The 18133-nt window shown below is 37.3% G+C and overlaps 1 protein-coding gene across 2 annotated transcripts in view; it reads right to left on the minus strand.

Moving 5' to 3' along the window:
- UGGT2 (UDP-glucose glycoprotein glucosyltransferase 2) overlaps positions 1-18133 on the minus strand; it is a 276140-nt gene that overhangs the window by 162236 nt on the left and 95771 nt on the right. For both annotated transcript variants that reach the window (XM_024230998.3, XM_054529561.2), the window contains one exon: positions 17535-17685. In XM_024230998.3, the coding sequence (XP_024086766.1) occupies positions 17535-17685 (151 nt within the window). The remainder of the gene's footprint in view (positions 1-17534; positions 17686-18133) is intronic.

Genomic DNA, 18133 nt, shown 5'->3' on the forward strand with positions numbered 1-18133 from the left:
CAGAATCATACAGAGCCTTCAAGCAGTGCCACTTTTCCTGACTAAAATCATGTGTGCCTAGACAGACAAAATGAGACTCTCAACTACAGTGCAACTAAACTTGTGGTCTGAAGACTGTTAATAACCTGTAAGTACAGAAATTGAGATTAAGTGTTCAACAACTTGCAGTAATTTGACATGGCCATGACATTTGAGCATGTATCAGTCTCATTTCACTGAACATGGTATATAGGCCAGCTTGGGGTTCATCAAACTCCCGTGGTATGCCACATGTAGTACAAAATACATATTACAGCACTTTGGGAGCCTGTGGCGGGTGGATCATGAGGTCAAGAGTTCGAGACCAGCTTGGCCAACATAGTGAAACCCCGTCTCTACCAAAAATACAAAAATTAGCCAGGCATGGTGATACATGCCTGTAGTGCCAACTACTCAGGAGGCTGAGGCAGCAGAATCACTTGAACCCAGGAGGCAGAGGTTGTGGTAAGCTGAGATTGTACCACTGCACTCCAGCCTGGGCAATAGAGCGAGACTGTCTCAAAAAAAAAAAAAAAAAGATGCATATTAGTCATAGGAAGAGGACAACATATTGATTGGCAACAAGTTAGGGAAAAAATGTTATTCTTTTACTATGGATAGTTTAAGAAGTAGTGCTCTAGCACTTGGTGAGGGCTATCTCTGAAAAACCACAGGAAAAAAAAGGAAAAAAGAAATTTAAAAAAAAAAGATATGATGGCCCCAGGCTTTGCTAGGGTCCAAGATGAAAGCATTATCTGTGGTCATTCTGATAAGATTTTGGCAAAAGATATACCCATCCCCTAGTATCTGTAGGGGGATAGGTTCCAGGACTCCCCGAGAATACCAAAATCTAAGAATATGCAAGTCTCTAACATAAAATGGCATAGTATTTGCATAGAACCTACTCACATCCTTCCTACCTTAAATCATCTCTACATTACATATAATGCCCAATACAATGTAAATGCTATGTAAATAGTTGTTATATTGTTTTAAAATTTGTATTTTTGTATTGTTTTTCTTTTTTTGCGTATTTTCATTCCATGGTTAGTTGAATCCAGGAATGTGGAACCCTTAGATATGGAAGGCCAGTGATATTTTACATCTATGATCTTATTGAAACCTATTTACCAAGTCAGAAGGAAAAAGTGAGTTTGTGGGTTTTTTCCCTTCTATGAAGATAATATGAAAATCATAGCTTATGAGATTAGGAGACTGACATGTTTTAATTCACCCTAAAATTGTATTATTGTCACCAAGTCTACTCTTTGCAGCTAAATTAACTAAATTCTCCATACTCATGTGGAAAAGAAAACCTCTGGAGATTGATCAAGAATGTAAGACATTCTTGATCTTATATAGAAACTATAATGAAAATATGTTATGATCCAAATGTCTTGATGTCTTTTATAGAGTGACTCTTACTGAATGAGATAATGTTATGACAATATGTACCTAAAGAAATTATTATACTTTCGGTTTTTTAAATTTTAAAGATCTATTATGATTATGATTCTTAACATTACTTTGGGCATATTTTCTGTCATTTTAAATTGGCTTTTAAAAAGTTGACTGCTACAACAGTGAATGAACACATCATATGTGAAATTTCAACACCAAAGCTGGCTGTGATAAAAGATAAATGACACTGTTACCATCAAAGTGCAAAGCAAAAGGAGAGTTTTGGTTAAATCCAGAAAACCTTGAATCTGTCTTTGTTCCCTTCATGCTACGTCTAAGTTTATGGAAATGTATGTGTGCATTATATACTTTAGTATTCCGTAAGAAAAATTTTGCAATGTCTTTTTCTTTTCAGAGAGCTGAAGGACTAATGATGCTGACAAGGGGGACAGTCAGAACCTGCATACTTTGAATGCAATACCAGGGCACTAGTGCCAAGAGTTACAAAAGAAGAAGAGCCTTTTAACTTTGGCGGGAGTGCAGAAGGGAGGACCAAAATTGTAATTTGAACACATTATTGAGTAAGATCATATAATGGAAAAGGAGGAAACTGGTTTAAAGAGATGAAATAAAGGTAGAGGTTAATTAGAACTACCAACATAAATATATGCCCTTTTAAAAGAAGAAAATTTTTTCTTGCTCTGTCTTCACTCTTTTCTACTCTGAATATTTTATATGAAACAACATGAAGTACACATCTAATGCCCAGATTTTGGTTGTTAGCACTGTTTTCTACAGAAAAAGTCTTGGTGAATAGGCAGTTCCACATTTGGAGAAAAAAGAATCAAGATGATCTATGAGACACCTTGTCAGAAGAGGGTAGTGTTTAAAGAATAAAGAGGTCAGTTTGAAGGGGAGGCTGCCAGAGGGCATGTGCTGATTATTTTATCATCTAAAAGAATGTAGTTACTATAGTTAAAAAGAACTTTTAGTGTTTGTGACAGTCCCTAAGCATGATGCTCAAAAGGAAATGTTCAGAGATAAGTCAAATATACTACAGTTTGAGCATCCCTAATCTGAAAATCCAAAACGTTCCAAAATCTGCAACTTTTTGAGTGCTCACATGATGCTCCCGGTAGAAAATTCCACACCTGATACCTCTGTTTTCTGATGGCTCAAGTACACAAACTTAGTTTCATACACACAATTTTAAAAAATATTGTCTAAAATTACCTTCAGGCTATGGCCATAAGGTATACATGAAACATAAATAACTTTCATGTTTAGACTTGGGTCCCTTTTCCAAGACATCTCATTATGTATGTAAACCAAAAATAAAATTCTATGCCCCACAACAATCTGAATGGACTCCTCCTTTTGGCAAGGGCATTCCAAAGTTAACCTGAAAAACTAGCTCAGGCCATGATGGGAAGGAGGAGTCAGACAGGCCTCATTATTCCCTCCTTCCTTTTGGAATTCAGACACAGCTGACCAGCATTAACATTAAAGCAGATCTTAAGACTGATAGAACAGATGCTTTAAGTCTGATTAGAAACATTTACAATCTATTCTTTCTGAAGCTGCCACCTGAAGGCTTCATCTGCATGATAAAACCTTGGTCTCCACTACCCCTTATCTAAAACAGACATTCCTTTCTATTGATTCCAGATAACAACTCAGCCAACTGCCAACTAGAAAATCTTTGAATCTGCCTATAACCTGGAAGGCACCTGCTTTCAGTTTTCCTGCCTTTCCAGATGTACCAAACCAATGTACATCTTACATGTATCAATTGATGTCTTATGTCTCCCTAAAATGTATAAAACCAAGCTGTAGTTTGACCACCTCGGGCACATGTTCTTAGGATCTCCTAAGGGCTGTGTCACAGGCCACTGGTCACTCATATTTGGCTCCAAATGAATCTCTTCAAATATTTTACAGAATTTGACACCTCAGTAACACATATATGCAAATATTCCAAAATCCAAAAAATTGAAATCTGAAACCCTTCTGGTCCCAAGCATTTTGGATAAGGGACACTCAACTTGTAATGTGTAACAGTTGTCTATGCCTGATGTCTTACAAGAAAGTAGAGGGCATAAAGAACAAATCACTGAATTACTTAAGAAATGTGAACTACTTTGGTTTGTTTACTCAGTGTAGCACTGATCCTTCAGATAGGACAAACTGCTATCATAATAACCATGATTGGTATTTGTAGATTCAACAAATGTTTTAAAAAGTCAAAATACTATGTTCCTATTTTTAATTATGAATCTTGAAACAGGACGAATTACAGGAATAGATCTCAGGTGGCCTAAAGTCTGCGTCCACCAGGCTATGGTACAGCTGCAAATCATTTTTTACAAGTTACTTGCACCTGGTAAATAGGTAGATTAGTTTCCAGAAAAGTTGGAGTAGGCCAAAAAGGTAAAAAATGAAACAAAACAGAAACCTAGTGAGAGTGGGAAATGCAAGCTTAAGAATCTAGATAGGATCCTTATGCAAATCAGGTGGTACCCGGGTGTAGGCTGTTGCTACTCGTAAGGTTCTTTTCTGTTAGTTGCAAAACAGTAATACTTCTGAGTATACAAAATGAATAAAGGTGTTCCCTCTCTGCGGGACAAATTATAAAAGGATGTAACCCTTCCTCTTATCAGGCAGGGCACACACGGGACACGGCCAGGAGAAATGTGCTCAGAGTTTAGCCCCACACTCTTTCCCTCAACCAGGTACACAGGGGCAATAGAGGGGTTGGTTAGAGGGTCAAGCCTCCCTAAGCTTTCAGTTTTCAAAGTGCTCAAACAGGGCTGCTGCATATTATTGTTCATTTTTTGTGCACACTTCTTCATTTTAAGATAAAGTCTATAAAGTGATATTTCTTTTGAACTTTAGGAAATGTTTAAACAGATGCAGTAAATGTAACTAAGTAATATGATGTCACAGTTACGAACATGAGTTCAAATAACCTTTTAGTGTCTCAGTTTCTTCATCTGTATAATGGGGATGCTATCAATACCTTTCTAATAGGGTTGCTGTGCAAATAAAACGAGATAATTCATTTTAAATGCTGAACATAGTATCTGGCACTCAGTGCTCAATAAATTTAAGCCACTGTTGTTAGTAAAAGGCAATCACAAAGCAGAGCAGGAAATAAAATTTAACGAGAAGCTAAAACAATCTTGATAAAGAAGTATAAAGTTGGAGAACTCACACCTCTTGATTTCAAAACTGACTATAAAGTTACAGTTATCAAAACAATGCGGTACTAGAATAAGGACATACAGATCAATGGAATAGACTAGACAGCCCAGAAATAAATCTGCATTTATCATCAATTGATATCTGACAAGGGTGCCAAGCAAGGGTAACCAAAAAAAGGTGGAATTCATAAAAATTAAAATTTTGTTGTACATCAAAGGACACTACTAACAGAGTCAAAAGGCAACCTACAGAATGGGAAGAAATATTTGCAAATCATATATCTGATAAGGAATTAATATCCAGAATATATAAAGGACTCCTACAACTCAACAAAAAACAAAGAACCCAATTTAAAATGGGCAAAGGACTTGAACAGATATTCCTCTAGAGAAGATATACAAATGGCCAACAGATATTATGACAATGCTCAACATCACTAGTCATTAAAGAAATGTAATGAGAACCACAATGAGATACCAGTTACACTCATTAGGATGGCAATTACCACAAAGCAAAACATGCCAAAACCAGAAAATAACAAGAATTGGTGAGGATGTGGAGAAATGGGAACACTTGTGAACTGAGAGTGGGAATGATGAATGAAGCAACAGCTGTGAAAAACAGTTTGGCAGTTTGTCAAAAAAGTTAGACATAGAAATACCATATGATTCAGCAATTCTACTTCTAGGTATATACCCACAAGAACTGAAAGCAGAGATTCATACAGGTACTTGTACATCGAAGTTCATAGCACAGCATTATTCACAATAGCCAAAACTTGGCAGCAGTGTAAATGTCCAACAGATGAATGGATAAACAAACTGTGGTACATACATTCAATGAAATATTATTCAGTCTTAAAAAGGAACAAAATTCTGATACATGCTACAACATGGCTGAACCCTGAAAACATTATGCTAAATGAAATTAGCCAGACACAAAAGAACTAATATTGTATAATTCCACTTATATGAAATATCAATAGGCAAATTAATAAAGATAGAAAGTAGATAGCGCTTACCAGAGTCTTCAGGAAGAAGGGTATGGGGATTTCATGTTTAATGTGAACAGAGCTTCGTTTGGGATAATGAAAAAGTTCTGAAAATAGTGGTGATGGTTGTACAACACTGTGAATGTACTTAATGCCACCGAACGGTTAAAAGAGCAAATTTTATGCCATGTATATCTTACCTGAATAAAAACTACTTTGTGACAATCTCGTGGGACCACAACCTTTATGGAGGGTGGGCTCCAAAACCAGCTATACTGCTTATGGACTGGAATTTCTGGGGTTTGGGGCCTGTGGTAGTCTTGACAAATTAACAGTCTTATCAGTGCTTATGAAGAGATAGTCTGCTGAAAGCAGCAGGGTGGCAGAGAAGGGAGGTACACCATCTGAGACTGATATCTGAAAGCTTGCCAGAATATGAGAGACAACTCAGGGAAATGGGGCTTTGCAGAGTGTGGGGACAATGGGAGCAGCATAGGGGTTAAAAGTCCAACTGCTCCTCCACACACAGAGTGACTGTACTTCACTGCCAAGCTTAGAAGCAAGCTAGGATATTATTTTACAAAGAGAATTGGAAGGTTTCTTTATAGGTCTGTTTACTATGTCTAGAATAGCTTTGACAATTACTGCCCTAATTTTCTGTGTGACTCTCTCTCAGCATTCTTTTCTACAAAAGCTAAAAAGCACAAATTCTTAAATATCAGATACAAGTATTAAGATTACTTACAAGGTCATTTGTTTTTCTGACATAACATTTTTAGAAAAGACATCTGCTATTGAGATTAAAGACAAAGTAAAAGTAAAATCTAGCCAATGAAAGAATACAGTCTAAAGAGTGGTAGAAAACAGTAACAAACATCTATATAACAAGTCACTTCGTGTTCTAGAAAACACAAATGATAACTAATTAGTAATTTGTTATTTATCCTGAATCTGAAGTTTCTGATGTTCAGGGAATATGGCGTTTCTTTCGGGCTGCTATAGTCCTTTGGCTCTGAGAAGGCAGATAATTTTTTTTTTTTTTTTTTTTTTTTTTTTTTTAAGACGGAGTCTTGCTCTGTCACCCAGGCTGGAGTGCAGTGGCGCGATCTCGGCTCACTGCAAGCTCTGCCTCCCAGATTCATGCCATTCTCCTGCCTCAGCCTCCTGAGTAGCTGGGACTACAGGCGCCCGCCACCACATCCGGCTGATTTTTTGTACTTTTAGTAGAGACGGGGTTTCACCGTGTTAGCCAGGATGGTCTCCATCTCCTGACCTCGTGATCCACCTGCCTAGGCCTCCCAAAGTGCTAGGATTACAGGCGTGAGCCTCCGCTCCTGGCCGAAGGCAGGTAAGTTTATGAGCAGGAAGGTTTTTCAAGTAAGACAAAATTAACTATAATAACTGAGATGCTTCAGAGGGAATCCCTTACATTTTTATATAAAACAATTAGCAAAAATTTCAGAGAGGATTTTTCCCCTTAAAACCTTTTTTTTTTGTTTTGTTTTTAAGAAAGGGCTTCAAGATGGCTGAATAGATGTATCTGCTACTTGCCTCTTCCATAGAGAGGAACCAATACAGTAAGCAGATAATCACACTTCAACTAGGTCGTCTAAGGGAGAACACTGGAATTCACCACAGAAGTGACAGGAAAAACCGAAAGCAAGAAAGGAGAGGGAAATAAGGCAGACTGCTAGGCTGGGATTGGCTGGAAGCCTAGAGAGGTTCCCTAATGCAAGGAAAGCGTAAGTGAGAGACTCTCAGCAGTCCACGTTTCCACTACGGACTCCTACCAACCTAACCATGGAAAAGCCCCTTGACCCTTATGGGCTCTGAGACTAACAGAGGGAGCTACCTGGAGATTGCACAATGCCACTGATCCAGAGAGGGAGCTCATGCCCAGTCCCACAAACCCCTGAGTCCTAAGCCACTGCAGTATGGCATCATTTTGAGAGCCCAGCTCCCACAGACTGTGTCCTGCCCTGGGGCCTAATAGCCCCTGCATCTCCATATCTCTGGGGTCCCACTGACATTCCCTGCGAGGGCCAAGGCAGAACCACTGGCAGTCACACTGCCTCCCCAGCAGCGGGACAATCCCACATTTCCATGTACCTGAGGACAAATTCCATTTGCTGCAAACTGTGTGTGTGTGTTTTGGGGTGGGGGGGCATAGGATGAGCAAAGCATGCCCCAGCCACCTGCCTCCAATTGCTCCTATTGCAAGTGACTTCACCCTCCCCAGTAGCAGAACAGCAGCACAGCTGCTGCTGCCTCTACCTGAGCATCCACCTATGGCCGGTGGATCATCCCGCTCTCCTGCTGCCCACCAACCATAGCCAGAGCCTGAGTGTACCAACATGGGACCTAAGAACCATCTTGCCTGGTTCTATCACCCCCAGTACCTGAGCATGCTGTCCAGGGACCCAGGGACCGCCCAGCACAATCCATTACCATTGGCATCTGAGCACACCTCCCAGTGTCATGCCCACCCAACCTGCCACTACCATCACCTCAGGGCCTGGGCAATGGCTGACCCAGCCCATCACAGCTACTGCCAACACTGGCATGGACCCTTAGATCCTAGAGAATTGTCCCGCCACTGCTACTGCCATTGCCCATGCCACAACCACTGCTCAGGTGCTCAAGAACCTATCCACCACTGTCATTCCCAGCACCCAAGCAAGTCATCTAGAGGCCCAAGAATCAACCTCCCTGCACCTGCTAACACTGGTGCCAGTGTACACCACCCTGGGGTCCAAGGCTCAACCCACCATTGCCACCTATAAGGTCCTAAGTCTGGCCCAACTGGTGTCCCACATTTCAGCAAAACTTCATCACAGCCTCCACTAGCAACTGTGCTATAAGCCACCTAGGAAACAGAGACACCACTGACGCTGTTTACGGATGAAGAAATCATACAGAGATTACCCTACTGCACACATTGAGAATCAATGCCAAAAAGTGTCCTATGCAACCAACACCATAGATAAATGGTCAGGAAAAAGTCTTCCCCTAACAATGGAAATTTAAAAAAATGGAATAAGTAACTGTTACACCAGATGCACAGATGTCAGCATAAGGACACAGGAACATAAGCAACCTCCAAAGGAACACAGTAATTCTCCAGCAACAGATCCCAATCTAAAAGACATTTATGAAATCCCAGAAAAACAATTCAAAATATTGAAATTAAGCTCAGTGAGCTATAAGAATACTTTAAAACAATCCAAAAATATCAGAAAAACAATTCAGGAAATAAGTGAGAAATTTACCAGAACCAAACAGAAAATTCATTGAATGAAATGTAAAATGTATTGAAAAGCTTCAGCAGTGGACTAGATCAAGTAGAATCAAGAATCTCAGAATTTTAAGACAAGACTTTTGAAATATCCCAGTCAAATAAAAATACACACAAAAAAGAATAAGCAAAGCCTATGTGACATATGAGACACCATAAAGTGACCAAATATTTGAATTTTTCTGTCCCAGAAGATTAAAAAAAGAAAACCTATTTAATGAAATAATAGATAAAGACTTCCCAAGTCTAATGAGATTTAGATATCCAGATACAGGAGGCACAGAGATTCCCAAATAGATACAATTCCAAAAGGTTTTGCCCATGGCAAATTATAGTCAAACTGTCAAAAGTTAAAGAGAAAGATTTCTATAAACAGCAAGTGAAAAGCATCTAGCGGGAACACCCATCAGATTAACAGCAGATTTCTCCACAGAAACCTTACAGGCCAGGAGAAAATGGCATGTTATATTTAAAGTCCTGTAAGAAAATGCCTGCCAGTTGAGGATACTATACCCAGCAAAGTTATCCTTCATAAATGAAGGAGAAATAAAGTCTTTCCCAGACAAGCAAAAGCTGAGGGAATTCCTCACCACTAGACCAGCCCTGCAAGAAATGCTTAAGGGAATCCTATACCCAGAAGTGAAAGAATGGTATCTACCATCCTGAAACATAAATACCACTGGTAGAACAAACCACTGAAGTCAGAGAAAAGATTCAAATGTTACCAATACAGAAAACCAACAAGACACAATTGTTACAGAGAGAGAGAGAGAGAAACAGAGAACACACAAAATAAACAGAAATCAACTAATACAATGACAGAAATAAGTCCTCACATATCAATAATAACCTTGAATGTAAATGAATTAAACTTTACACTTAGAAGATACAGTCTGTATCTGAATGGCTGAATGGATTAAAAAACATGACCCATCCATACACTGCCTTAAAGAAACTCATCTCACTTGTAAAGAGATATATAAACTGGAAGTAAAGGAACGGAAAAAGATAATCCATGCAAATGGAAACCAAAAGCAAGCAGGAATATCTATACTTTTATCAGATAAAACTTTAGGTCAAAAACAGTTAAAAGGACAAAGATGGTCATTATATAATAATAAAGGGATAAATTCTTCAAGAAGGTAAAACACTCCTAAACATATATGCACCCAAACACTGGAGTACCTACACGTATAGAGCAAACATTATTACAGCTAAAGAGAGAGAGAGACTCCAAAACAATAATAGCTGGAACCTTCAACACCCTACTCTCAGCATTACCTAGATGGAAAATTGAAAAGAATACTGGATTTAAAATGTACATTTGATGAAACAGACTTTAGAAATTTACCCAATATTTCATCCAATAGCTACAAAATACACATTCTTCTTACCAGCAGATGGAATATTCTCCAGGATACACCATATGTTGGGACACAAAAACAAGCCTCAATAAATTTTTAGAAATTGAAATCATATCAAGTATTTTCTCAGACCACAATGGAATAAAACTACAAATCAATAACAAGAGAAACTATGGGAGCAATACAAATACATGGAAATTAAACAACATGCTCCTGAATAACTACTGGGTCAAGGAAGAAATGAAGGAGGAATAAAAAATGTCTTGAAACAAATGAAAATGTAAACACAACATACTAAATCCCATGGGATACAGCAAAAGCAGTGCTAACAAAGAAGTTTGTAGCAGTAAGCTCTTACATCAAAAAGGAGAAGGATTCAAATAAACAATTTAATGATGCAGCTCATGGAACTAGAAAAGCAAGAACAAACCCCAAATTAGGAGAAAAAATAAATAAGATCAGCAGAACTAAATGAAATTGATACTAAAGAAAAAATACAAAGGATCAACAAAATGAAAAGTTTGTTTTTTGAAAAGATAAACCACTTGACAGACTAATCATGACAGAGAAGACCTCCAAAAAAGTCAGAAATGAAGAAGCACACTGATACCATATAAACAAAAAAGATCATCAGAGACTATTATAGAAAACTATATACTAACAAACTGGAAATCTTGGAGGAAATGGATAAATTCCTGGACACATACAACACACCAAGACTGAATTAAGAAGAAATAGAAAGCTTGAACAAACCAATAATGAGTAATAAGATTCAATCAGTAATAAAAAGTCTCCCAACAAAGAAGAGTCCAGGACTAGATAGTTTTACTGCCTAATTCTACCAAACTTTCAAAAAAGAACACAAATTCTCCTCAAATTATTCCCAAAAAAATGAAGAGGAGAGAATTCTCCCTAACTCACATTCTATGAAACCAGCATTACCCTGATACCAAAACCAGATGAGGACACAATAATAAAGGAAAACCACAGGCCAATATTCCTGATTGTATTAGTCTGTTTTCATGCTGCTGATAAAGGCATGCCCGAGACTGGGTAATTTATACAGGATAAAGGGTTAAAGGACTTACAGTTCCATATGACTGGGGAGGCCTCACAATCACGGTGGGAGGCATGGAGGAGCAAGTCACATCTTATATGGATGGCAGCAAGCAAAAAGAGAGCCTGCTCAGGGAAACTCTCCCTTACAGAGCCATCAGATCTCATAAGACTTATTCACTATCATGAGAACAGCACAGAAAGACCTGCCCCCATGATTCAATTACCTCCCACTGGGTCCCTCCCACAACACATGAGAATTCAAGATGAAATTTGGGTGGGGACACAGCCAAACCATATCACTGATGAACACAGATGCACAAATTCTCAACAAAATACTAGCAAGCCAAATCCAAAAGCATATCAAAAATATAATACACCATGATCAAGTGGGATTTACCCCAGAGATGCAAGGATGGTTCAACATACACAAATCAATAAATGTGATACATCACATCAATAGAAGGAAAAAAACCATATCCTCTTAATAGATGCAGAAAAAGAATTTGATTAAATTCAACATTCATTCATGATTAAAAACTCTAAACAAACTAGGCACCAAAGGAATATACCTTAGCATAATATAAAGGCCAGAAATGACAAACACACAGCTAACATCATATGCACTGTGGAAAAGCTGAAATGTTCTAAGAACTGCAACAAGACAAGGATGCCCACTTTCACCACTCCTATTCAATGTGGTACTGGAAGTCCTAACCAGAGCAATCAGACAAGAAAAACAAACGCATCCAGATTGGAAAAGAGGAAGTTAAACTGTCCCTCTTTGCACACAACATGATTGTATATCTAGAAAAACGAAGGACTCCACCAGAAAATCTTAGAACTGATAAATTCAATAAAGTTGCAGGATATAAAATCAGCACACAAAAATCAGTAGTGTTTCTATACACAAATAATGAAATAGCCAAAAAAGAAATCAAAAGGGTAATCCCATTTACAATAGCTGCAAAAAATACTTAGGAATTAATTTAACCAAGGAGGTAAAAGATCTGTACAAGAAAAACTATAAAACACTGATTGAAAGAAATGGAAAAAGACAGAAATAAATGGAAAAACATCCCATGCTCATGGTTCAGATGAATATTAAAATGATGATACTGCCCAAAGCAATCTATAGATTCAATGCAATCTCTATTAAGATATCATCATTTTTCAGGGACAGAAAAAAAATCCTAAAATTCGTATGGAACCAAACAAGAACCTGAATATCCAAAGCCAAAACTGTATGCATCACACCACCTGATTTGAAAATATAGTTACAGTAACCAAAACAGCATGGTATTGATATAAAGACAGACACACAGACCAATGGAAGAGAATAGGGAATCCAGAAATAAATTCATGTATTTATAGCCAACTGATTTTTGATAAAGGTGCCAAGAACATACATTTGGGAAAGGACACCCTCTTGAATACATGGTTCTGGGAAAATTTGATATCCATATGCAGAATAATGAAGCTAAACCACCATCACTTACCATGTACAGAAATCAACTCAAGATAGATTAAAGACTTAAACATACCCCAAAGTATAAAACTATCAGAAGAAAACATAAGGCAAACACTTTTGGACATTGGTCTAATAGGTAAAGATTTTATGGCTAAGACCTCAAAAACACAGACAACCGAAGTAAAAATAGACAAATGGGAAAAAGCTTCTGCACAGCAAAGGAAAAAAAATCAACAGAGTGAAAAGCAAGCCTGTTCGATGGGAGAAAATATTTGCAAACTATTCCTACAGGGACTAATATCAAGAATATACAAGGAAGTTGAACAACTCAACAATAAAATAAACAAATAATCTTATTTTTAAAGGGGTAAAATATCTGAATTTCTCATAAGAAATTATACAAATGGCAAACAAGTATATAAATAACGTTCAACATCACTAATTATTAGATAAATGTAAATAAAAGTGACATGGAATATCATTTTACCCCAGTTAGAATGGCTATCATTAAAAAGATAAAAGAATAGCAGATGTTGGTGAGGATGTGGAAAAAAGGAACTCTTATAGATAGTTGCCGGGAATGTAAACTGGTATAACCACAATGGAAAACGCTATGGAGATTTCTCAAAAATCTAAAAACTGAACTACCATCCAATCCAGCAATCCCATTATGAGGTATTTTTTGAAAGGAAAAGAAATCAACATCTCAAAGAGATACCTGCACTTGCATGTTTATTATAGCACTATTCACGATAGCAAACATATATAATCAACGTAAGTGTCTATCAACAGATGAATGGATAAAGACTATATGGTATATACTCACAATAGAGTATTATTTGGCCACAGAAAAGAATGAAATGTCATTTGCAGCAACATGGATGAAATTGGAGGTCACTGTGTTAAGTGAAATAAGCCAGACACAGAAAGACCAATATCCCGTGTTCTCACTCATAAGTGGGAAATAAAAATATTGACCTCATGGAGTTAGAGTAGAATGATAGATACCAGAAGCTGGGAAGGGCGTGCTGGTGGGAGGGGTTGATGAAGAGAGGTTAGTCAATAGGTACAAACAGTTATCTATACAGTTAGATAGAAGGTATAAATTCCACTATTCAACAGCAAAGTAGGGTGACTACAGTTAGCACCAATATATTACATAATTCAAAGTAGCTAGAAAAAAGGACTTGAAATGTTCCCATCACATAGAAATGATAAATACTGCCAGTGACGGATACCCCAAATACACTGATTTGATCATTACACATTTTACATACATAAGAAAATATCACATGAATCTCATAAATATGTAAAATGTTGTTTATCAATTTAAAAAAAACAAAAAACTATTTTCTTATGATCATGTAAATAATACATACCCATGGTAAAAAGTTTGGAATTCACAGAAGAACATGATGAAAAAAATTAAAACTACCCATTAAACATCACCCATTAATGCCTTAAATTTTGATATATTCCCTTCTGATCTTCTGCCCATATTTTTACACGACATAATTCTATATTTTTTACTTAACAGAATCATTATCTTAAGTCATATTTATAAACATAATTTTCATGTCAATAATACTCGATTGTGTGAATGTAAAATTTATAACACTTCTCTGTTAGATAACTAACTAGTTTCTACTTTGTTTTCAAAATATGTAGTGATAATCATATCTTTGGGCACAAAGCTTTTTTTCCATTTCCCACTATTTTTTTATGATAGTTTCCAGGAGAGAAATTACTAGATAAACTATGTATCATTATAAGGGCACCATAGTCATAACCTTTTTTTTTTTTTTTGAGATGGAGTCTTGCTCTGTTGCCAGGCTGGAGTGCAGTGGCACCATCTCAGCTTACTGCAACCTCTGCCTCCAAGGTTCAACGTATTCTCCTGCCTCAGCCTCCCAAGTAGCTGGGACTACAGGCACGTGCCACCACACCCAGCTAATTTTTGTATTTTTAGTAGAGACAGGGTTTCACCATTTTAGCCAGGATGGTCTTTATCTCTTGACCTCATGATTCGCCCACCACGTCCTCCTCAAAGTGCTAGGATTACAGGCGTGAGCCACCACACCCAGCCCTTTTTCTTTCTTTTTTTTTTTTTGAGATGGAGTCTCACTCTATCGCCCAGGCTGGAGTGCAGTAGTGCGATCTTGGCTCACTGCAACCTGCACCTCTCAGGTTCAAGTGATTTTCCTGCCTCAGCCTCCCAAGTAGCTGCGACTACAGGCACGTGCCACCACACCCAGCTAATTTTTGTACTTTTAGTAGAGACAGGGTTTCACCATGCTGGCCAGAATGGTCTCAATCTCCTGACCTCGTGATCCGCCCACCTTGGCCTCCCAAACTGCTGGGATTACAGGCATGAGACACTGTGCCTGGCCAGGCATAACTTTTTAAAAGGATATGCTGATTTACACGTCCTCAGTTAAATTCTAGTTTTTATCAATAGGTATTGAGCTATTATTTCATAGTGGTTATTATTAGGGTATTTACATTTTTATGTTATTGTGAATAAATCATTATCTTCCAAATAGATTTTGAAAGAAAAGCTTTTGATCTTTATCATGTCACTTCAAAATCCATTTTATTAAAGCCTTTTATTATACCTTTCTTTGAGGAGTTTCAGTTATACGATCTTGTCACGCAACACTTTTATTTTCTCATTTCTAATAGTTACTCCTTTTATAATAACATTAAATCATAAGGATAATTATATTGATCATGTTGTAATTGTAATGCTTCCAGGTTTTCATCATTAAAAATGATGTTTTTTGTTGTTTTCAGATAAATAGTTACTTATTCATTTAGGGAATATTTATATTTATTGAATACCTACTAAAACCAGGGACATAATGGTAAGAGAAAAAATGAAACAAATTTCTACCTTCAAGAACTTTATATATAGTCTAATAAAAAACAGATATAAAAGCATCACAGGATAAATGTAAAACTATAACTGTGCTAAGTATACAAATGGATTAATAGTTCTGACATATAATGTATGTATATGTGCTGATATAATATGGATACTTGTCCCCACCCAAATCTCACGTTGAATTGTAATCCCCAATGGCAGAGGTAGGGCCTGATAGGATGTGTTGGGTCATGGGGGCAGATTCCTCATGTCTTGGTCTTGTCTTTGAGATGTGAGTTCTAGCAAGACCAGGCTGTTTAAATGTATGGCACCTACCCTCCAACATTCTCTCTCACTCCTGTTCTTGCCATATGAGATACCTGCTCCCTCTCTGCCCTCTGCTGTGAATTAAATCTTCTTGAAGCCTCCCCAGAAGCCAAACAGATGTTGGCACCATGCTTCCTATAAACCCTGCAGAACGGTAAGTCAAGTAAACTTCTTTTCTTTATGAATTACCCAGTCTCAGGTATTTCTTTATAGCAAGGTAAGCATGGCCTAATACATGTGCTATACCCATACATGTATACATGTATGAAGAATCACATTATACACATATACGTGTGTGTGTATGAAAGGGTTAACTCAACAGGCTTGGGTTGCTCACACCTTGGATATTCCCAAGAAGGGTCTGTTTACATGACTGTCTCTTGACTGGGTCCTGATAATTAAGCTCTTGGAATGTTCTGATTGATAAAAGAGTGTTTTGCACAGTTAGGACCCTGAGCCATGCTGTAGCAGTTCCAGCAGTTTGTCTAGAGTTTATACGATCTGAGTTATAATAAACATCTGCTTTTCCTCAGTCTGGAGCTTCAGCCACTGATGGCAGGTACAGAGAGCCACTGTATGTCTACATGATGGATCGTCTCTCACAATCTTGAACTCAGGCTCAAATAAGTGAGCTTCCCTGGTAGGGAGCACTTTGCCCACATTGTCACATATCACATTAAGCATACAACTCCACTAGGAGGGAACTCTTGGAAGCTTATACCTGGTTTACTCTGCACTTCACCCCTGCTGATTTTTGCACATCATTTTGCTCTACTAAGCCATAACCATGAATATAACAACTTCTGGGTCTTGCAAGTCCTTCTAGCAAATCACTGGATTAGAGGGTGGTCTCTGGGGATTCTCTAACACAATGTGTAGATTTAAAAAATCATCTGGATTGTTAAGGAAAGTTTCTCTCAGAAAGGGCTATTTCAATCTAACTTTGAAAAAGGAATAGGAGTTAACTGGATAAAGAAAAAAAAGTGCTTTCTAAGCATGAGATAAAGGATAGCGGTGAAAAGAACGTTTCACAGTCTAAGAAATGAAAGGTGAGAGCAGCCATCTGCAGCCTCATAGGCCATACTGAAGACCACTTCTCTGCTTAAGCAAGAAAGGGTGATATGATCAAATGTTTTTCAAAAACATCACTTGGGCTGTAATACACACATCAGAACCTTTGGAGGCCGCTGCAAATTGTTTAGGCAGGACTTTCATCATGTTAAGGTAGCACTTTTATACACCTCAAATTTTAACTATGTATTTGGTGTCTTGTTGTTATTGTTCATGTGGTTATTCTGTTGTTATTTCTGAAGGTGGAAAGGACACTGAATGAGAGTGAGTAGGTATTCTTGTGACAAAACAGAGACTATGAAGGAGAAGGAAGCTGCAAGTGGGAGAGGAGATGGGTCTATAGTTTTACTTTCTCTTTTCAATGAACTGTTCCAAAATGCTGACATTTATCATCAGGGCTGCCGATACTTCGTTTTATGTTAAGCCTTAAGTATACTACAGGTTTTAGAACAAGGAATAGCATAAGCACTTACCATTATAGAAGAATGTCGAATATCTAATACATAAGTATATTCCCAAATGTGTGAATTTAATTTTAAAAATTTGCTCATATCTTCCCCATTGATCCCAAGATTGCGAAGGCCATTCATCATTTTTCCTTCTAATTTCAGCATATCCAAAATACTATATATTCAAAGAAGAAAAAGTTTCATTTTGATTTTCCAAATTAAAAACAAAACTTTTAAAGTTTGATAGACTTCTTAAAGCATTAGAAATGAGATTTTTTGGTATCTTCATTAATAGCAGGAAAAATATATTAAACTCATTAAGAAATAAGGCAAATAATTCTAATTAGTTATTGAGAGTAAACTTACATACATTTTAATGGTAGTAAAAGTTTATGATTATATAAAAGATAAAACAACAAAGACTATTGTATTCTTTATCGAAGTAGTGAGGATATGATCAGCCCTGAGAAAGCCAAAAATGAGAAAAAAAATATTAGGTCACTCTTTTGACAAACCTACTACAAAAATAATGTAAGATCAAACAAGACATAAAGTATAAAATTCTAATACAGAGGAAGCTCCATTAAATCATGAAGTTCACATGTGTTTGAATACAAATTTAA

This window comes from Pongo abelii, chromosome 14, assembly GCF_028885655.2.
Source record: "Pongo abelii isolate AG06213 chromosome 14, NHGRI_mPonAbe1-v2.0_pri, whole genome shotgun sequence".
Classification (NCBI taxonomy): Eukaryota; Metazoa; Chordata; class Mammalia; order Primates; family Hominidae; genus Pongo; species Pongo abelii.